Here is a 7709-nt window from a genome sequence, read left to right on the forward strand (position 1 = left end):
TTTAGACTTCTTGCACAATCAGCTCGTGGTAATTGTTTACCTACATTTTCCACATCTACATGTGATCATGTTACAAGCGCCTTTTGATTATTCCAACTTCGACCAATATAAATCATTACTTTAGGTCTATCTCATTCCGCCAGGAGTAGGGATGAAGGGAGTGGATCGTAACCCATGGCTAGCAAAGATGGTGTCGATTCGAACCACACCAATAAGTTCAATGATTATCTCTACATTATCGAATGTACCACAACTGTAATGACTAGTGGTAATCACAAACGTTTCGAATACGAACTAATTGTAGCAACCATTGTTCACAGCTGTGTTGAGTGTTATCAGATTGTTATGATCAGGCCAGTGATTACCTCAATAAATGTTGTGTGCGACAAAATTGTATTGACCATTCTTGTACATAATATTGTACACTATAGTGTCGGAAGCACATGATATTTCTAACATTTCAAGAGCATCTGACTCTCCCAATTTCGATGGTTATTTGTATAAACCAATTTTATTATTCGTTCGACATTCATATGTGTCAAAGAGACAACAAACATGGTCTTATCTTTTTACCTGTATCTATATGGCTGCTTTTGATTTAATTTGTTTATGTTAGAATCTCTAGATTGAATATATGATTCCACATCATTTATTTTAGAATAGTTTATTACTTTATAATATTCATTATTTGATACTCTGTAAGAAATGTTTTCGCATGCATCTTAAAAATTGTTTTTCCATTTGAAACAATATTAAATGGCGGATGTTATTCATTGTTTTACTTGTTGTAGGTCTGCAAGTGAAGATCGCTCATTATGTAATGGGGATAGTGCTATATTCTCCACTTCTTCTTCCGGTAAACTCTATAATATTACAGAAGAGGAGGAAATAAATAATGGCCGAATGACGTTTCCAATAGAATCTCAGGAGTTTGATGATGTTTTTTTCAATGATTCAACGGAAGAAAGCTCACCTGAGGATATTCAGGAAAAGAATAATGTTTTTACAATCCATCATAACAGTTCGGACTCTAACCTAGATAAACACTTACAGGTTAATCATTTATGGGATCACAAACTTCATTCAATATCCAGCGAATATGTCAGTGCAACTGCTGAATTAGACGTGATAAAGAAAAAACGACTTCAGCTATCTCATTCCGATTCGTCGCATCTTGTAAGACGTAATCACGAAAGCGAGAAAAAACGCAACAGAAAGTTTAGTACGTTCAGGAAAAAAGAAAAAGTTACATTAGAACGAGAAAATGAACCATCTACTTTACCCGTGGCAGCACCTCAACCAAACAAACCTACTTCATCTTCGAAATCAAAATGTTACTATAGTTCATCGGTTAAGTTAAAAGATAATCGTGTTAAATCCACAATACGTAGACACGCTCTAGCTCAATTTAAACGCCATTCAACAACAGTATTTGATGAATGTGCAGTAGAGGCTTTATCGAAGGAAGATTTGTTGGTTCTATGGAAACGTTCAGAAATAGAACTACAAACTAAGCTTAATAAACTTCAGTCACAAAACAATCATTTGAAATGTTTGTTGGCTATAGTTGAGTCAGACGATCCAGAGGAACCGACAAGAACTCTCTCCAAAAAGAAAAAGTTATTATGCACGAAACTGTGATAGAGTCAAAGTGATTTTGTTTCATTTCTACATTGTTATCTGTTATTTTAATAAAATAGTGTTTTGGTTTGTTTAAAAATCATAAAACAAATACTGTTTTACAAAGTTAGCATCGGTTATAAACATTATGGGGACAATTTTATTTTTACCCAAACACTATATTGAATCTTGCAATGACATCACTATTATAGAATGATACATGATCATGGGAAAACCTTAAGCATTTTACATATTTAGTCGCATATTGTTTTATTTTAAAGTGAGATAATCTTATTGTAAATCATTTAATCGTTCAAACATTGTTACTTCCTTCGTTTACTGTCTTTTATGTAAATTTATACGGGAACATCAAACATTTACCGTAGAAAATCCTTTGAGAAATAATACACGGTTGCTTGAATTTAAACTGATTTTAAAGTTGAAATTCAAGCCCCCATAAATTATTTCTCAAATCACTTTTTATGTCTGTTGCCTTAGTAATGATTATTGCATTTGCTACAATTAATGTAGCATTTTTAATAAATTAGTGCTTTTGCATGATAAAATTACTGTTGCCCCTATTCGTACATCATATGCATGAATTATCACAAAACATGTACATGTATTTTGTAACATACCTGTTTGAATGAAGTAAATATTACATTTCTTTTGAACGGATTTAAACGAAAAATAATGTGCCTTTAGTTTACATCTAAGATCCTCGTTTTTTTGTTTTGCTCCTATAAGTATGTAAATCAATTGAACATGAATATCAAATTGTTAAATATAACCAATACAATCTTAATGACACAATGTTGAAAGGAAATTAATACACATTCACATGATATAAAAAAAATCTGACAAATATCAATTAAACCTGGTCGAGACAAAAAAAAAATGGCTGACAACAATGACTAGTGAATGAAGTTTCAAAGAGGGACGAAAGATACCAAAGGGACAGTCAAACTCATAAATCTAAAACAAACTGACAACGCCATGGCTAAAAATGAAAAAGACAAACAGACAAACACTAGTTCACATCACACAACATAGAAAACCAAAGAATAAACAACACGAACCCCACAAAAACCTAGGGGTGATTTCAGGTGCTCCACATGTGGCACCCGTCGTGTTGCTTATGTGATATGAAATCCGGTAAATAGTCTAATTCGGTAGGTCACATTCATGAAAGGGAAGGGGATTGTAGTTACGACGTAAGGAACATATCCGATATCATTTGTGAAACGATAACTCCATAACGGTCAACCAACTCGTGATGGTGTCCGTAAAATTTACGAAGGGATGATTTCAACTTCACAATTTGAAACTCTTTGTTTAATAGCTTCCTTGTGAGCAGCAACCCTCTATCAAAAACATCACGATAGGAAATGCAAGCACGGGAATATCGTATCAATTGGGATATATATACCCCGTATGCAGGTGCTGCATGAAATGTTGCTACTTAGAAAAGGAAAGTTCACAATTGGAAAGCTGAAATCATTGTAATCTCTTCTTCAAATGTGCTTTAAAGAATGTTATTAAATATAATTGTACAAACCGATATGCTATGAATCTAAAGCGAGCAACAATAGGTTTCACGAACAACCGGCCATCTCACAATAACTGAAACTTCTGCACCACATGTGCATTTCGACAAGCAATGCCTCTAGTGTAACAACGTCGTTTATGTATGTGCTTAACAGGAATCAGTCAAAGACTTTCTTATGATCTATGATATCTCTTTCCAAATTATATAACACTTTATATTTCAATTTTATCAATTACTTAGATTGTTTCAAAGTCAATGTGAAACTACATTCCTTAGCATCTGTGTGAATCAGATGCATCTTGATAACGGATGCTGCTAACAAGAAAGCTATTGAACACAGGGTGCTTTAAGATAATGTCATCTCTTTGACAGTTTAGCGTTTTACAATCGCAGTCCTGATTTGGTAGATCGATTGGAATATCTGTGTAACAGATGTATGCGGGTATATTACACTTCTTTCTACAAGCTCATTCCCTGTATCACGATTGTTACATGACAAAATATGACTTATAAGTGAATTGTTTCTTTCTAAGAAACATAAATAGTTCAACTAGCTGAGCAAGAACAGCTAACACGTCCGGAGCAAGGTTTTGGCTGGTTTCATGTTGTCCAATGTTTAGTTTTCCATGTAAATATTTCTATATATATAATTGTCTATTTGTCATTGTGGTTTACAATGGAGGTGTTGTTTATTTTTTTTACATCTTATAGCTTTTCGATTAACCCATTATATCGTATATATATAGTTTCTTTTTTGTGAAAGTTTATGTACCATTACAGTCGAAGTAAATTTTCTGATTAATAAGTCAACAAATGTCAAAAAAAGACTTCATTACGTCATGGGAGTCCAATTCTTTAATTTCCCCCACATTTGCTTTCTCAATTCCCTGTGCACCACAGTTGCATGGTATATCTAAACGGCTACGGTATTTATGTAGCAGAGGAGATGCATTTTCTTAAGCGTTTGAGCGACAATCATTTTGTCAATTGCAGTCGACATTTTTTATTTTCGGAAAACAATGATGTCAACCTGTCCAAAAGGTGGACCAAAGTCGTACGTCTAAAGATTCCTTTTAAATTAACTTGCCTTGTCCTAACAAGTGTAATGAAGCAAAAAGTGTTCGTTTGTGTATATCTGAATAAACAAATGTTTTTGAGAATGCCAATACCATTTGATATTTTATCGTTAAGTTTACACTGTAAAGTATTGGTGATAAACTCCAACCCGGCTTACTTAAGATTAAGGCAACTGGTGTAGGAATGCTCTTAAAAATGTTTATGAAAGTTTCTTCGATCTGTATTTGAAACCTTAGTCAGGCCGTGTCATAACTTCGAAAAACATGACCCCGTACACTTATTGCGACGTGATTGTTCGTTTGAACATTCAATCAAACAACACTAAATAGTTTCATCTTAAATTGGATGTATTCATTAATTGAATGATTCGAAGGTAAAATTCGAACAAACATAATGTGAATTGGTTAAATGGAAACTCTCGAATAACTTCAGTTGAATACATGTATTTCATATTTAATAGTATTTCTTGAACCTGTAGTTAAGAAAAATCTTTTTTCTATGGGAAAATTAGAACAATCATGTTAACATCATTATTAACAGAACACCATAACGTGTTTTACAGTTTAATTAAAAAACGACTTTGTCTTATCTGATTTGTGTTATTTGTCTACGCTTCACTTCAGTCCCTAAAACAATGAGAGATAAAATCGATATTAATAAAGTTAAAACTGTTGGTGTGACGTAAGTCTTCATTAACCATGGTTTCTGTACTTCACAAACTCATATAGTATTATCTAATGCTGACTATTTGGCATAAATCGCTGAATTCCTTTGTGTTTGCATTGGTTTATTTTTCTTATAATAATCCGTGATATTGTTTGTTTTTTTCTTATTTAACTCCTATCGTCTTGAACCCTTGCCATGAATATGGAAAACGGACATTATGTTTTTAATTTTAGTTTCTTGTGTACAATTTGGAAACTAGTATATATTTGTTAAGGGGCCAGCTGAAGGACGCCTCCAGGTGCGGAAATTTCTCGTTACAATGAAGACCTGTTGGTGACCTTCTGCTGTTGTTTTTTCTATGGTCAGGTTGTTGTCTCTTTGATACATTCCCCATTTCCATTCTCAATTTTATTTATAGTGAATAAACAACACACAAGAAACCAATACAAACAACTAGGTATTAGCATATCAGATTTGACATGTCCAATATGTATCCCCGTACCTCAAATTCTCAGCCGTATTCCTCAACCATTGCAATAGACTGATGTCAAGCTATTTGGATGACAAGTACGCATACACACCGAAACAGTTTAAGATTAATATGACCATACAGTCCCTTGAAATAATAAAAAGCATATCAGGTCAATTGTCAGGTTGTAAATCTAACTATATTAAATCGACCGTAAATTTTAAATATGAATAGTTATCAAAAGTACCAGGATTATAATTTTATACGCCAGACGCGCGTTTCGTCTACATAAGACTCATCAGTGACGCTCAGATCAAAATAGTTTGAAAGCCAAACAAATACAAAGTTGAAGAGCATTGAGGACCCAAAATTCCAAAAAGTTGTGCCAAATACGGCTAAGGTTATCTACTCCTGGGGTAAGAACATCCTTAGTTTTTCGAAAAATTCAAAGTTTTGTACACAGAAAATTTATAAAAATGACCATATAATTGATATTCATGTCAACACCGAAAACACTTGAAAATGCTTACACTTATGAATTAGGATCATAACATGCATATAAACGTTTGGCGGGCTGATATATCTGATTAGTACTCTGCCTGCTTTGGTTTAATCTTGACTTAAAAGGTTCGTAGAACGTGCAATACAAATCACTGTGAACACTTACCGTATATAATCGGAATTAAATTCGAAATAGAACAGCTATAAAAACAAATGATACTAAATGATACATAATCATTGCCTGCTTCATACTGTTAATGATATCGGTAAAGAATATAGTGAAAAGTAAAATCACAAACATAATGAACTCAGAGGAAAATCAATACGGAAAGTCCAAAATCACATGGCAAAATCAAATAACAAAACGCATCAAAAACGAATAGACAAGAACTGTCATATTCCTGACTTGGTACAGGCATTTTCAAATGTAGAAAATAGTGGATTAAACCTGGTTCTATAGCGCTAACCCTCTCTCTTTAATAACAGTCTCATCAAATTCCGTTATATTTACATGATGCGTTAAATAAGCAGTCACAATTAATAAAAATAGTCAAAATATGGGTACATCAGTCATCATCGCATAACAATTTTAAAAGGGACAATTTAACAGAACACAAAAACATCTATCTACGAACACATGGATTGACTTGAGTGTCTGACGTCATAAAATTTGTATACGTCACATAAATTTGTCATTCAATGTGCATATAAACAGTTTTAAAATTTACATAGGCAATGTAAGCATACAGAGTTAAAAAATCAAAAGTATGTAAGAACAAATTACAGAAATAGACCGAGATTTAAACTAGTCCAAAAGTTATAGGTAGAATTTATGAGAATCCAAAAATAGTTCATTCCACTACGCGATTGAATGATTTTGACGTTTGTGGTTCAACGTATATAGTAATTCATAAAAGAAATATATCATAATGACATATCATAGACCAAAATAATAGTAATTCATATCATAATGACATATAATAGACCAAAATAATAGTAATTCATATCATAATGACATATAATAGACCAAAATAATAGTAATTCATATCATACTGAAATGTTTCTCAACATTTAAAATGAACCATGCAGATATACTTAACTTTTAACTTATTCCGTCTGTTGATATCGATGTTATGCTTTTGTAGGATTCCAATATTGACCCCGCAGTTCCGAATAGATTTCACACAGCAACATAATAAATTTAACTGCAACTAACATACTTAAGAAATACCCTCAGTACATACTTATACAATATTCAAACAAAATTATTTCACTTGTTTTCAAAAAATGAAGAAAAACCAAAATCCAGGAAAATAAGTTGGAGTGTGTATCCGGCGACGATCAAAACAGAAAAAAAGGTAAGTAGAGAATTGACAAGGAAAAACAATACTTGAACATATCATTGTAAACAAAATTTTTACGTGATTTAATTGGGTCATTGGTTTCATTTAAAATATATATTTTTTAAAAGATTTGCCAATATACGATACAACATACAATCCGGGTAGTTTTTAAGTTACAGTATTGGTTAATAATAAACCAAAGAAAGATAATTCTGATTTATAAACCGAGCAATGTAATCATTAAACCATGTTGTCTTTCTTTATCCATTGAAATATATAACATACTTCGACCGAATCATTCGTGTAACAATGTAAAGTAAGAATGGAAAATGAAAACATCTGGTACAGTATCAGTATTTCGATGAAAACTGCGCAGCATTTTAAATATACAGATCAGCAAATATACTAGAGACCAGTCATTGCCTGAATAAGTTAGTCAAAATAAACAACTATTATAGTTTACACTGTCTGGTTTTCTATTCTC

The 7709-nt window shown here is 32.5% G+C and overlaps 1 protein-coding gene across 1 annotated transcript in view; it reads left to right on the forward strand.

The window, feature by feature from the left end:
• Positions 1-1732, forward strand: part of LOC134716350 (glutamate receptor ionotropic, NMDA 3A-like) — a 34542-nt gene extending 32810 nt beyond the window's left edge. The window contains exon 9 of the mRNA XM_063579299.1: positions 792-1732. Coding sequence (XP_063435369.1) covers positions 792-1641 — 850 coding nt within the window. The 3' untranslated portion in view covers positions 1642-1732. The remainder of the gene's footprint in view (positions 1-791) is intronic.
• The last annotated feature ends 5977 nt before the right edge of the window (positions 1733-7709 follow it).

Source organism: Mytilus trossulus, chromosome 1 (genome assembly GCF_036588685.1).
Source record: "Mytilus trossulus isolate FHL-02 chromosome 1, PNRI_Mtr1.1.1.hap1, whole genome shotgun sequence".
In the NCBI taxonomy this organism is placed as follows: domain Eukaryota; kingdom Metazoa; phylum Mollusca; class Bivalvia; order Mytilida; family Mytilidae; genus Mytilus; species Mytilus trossulus.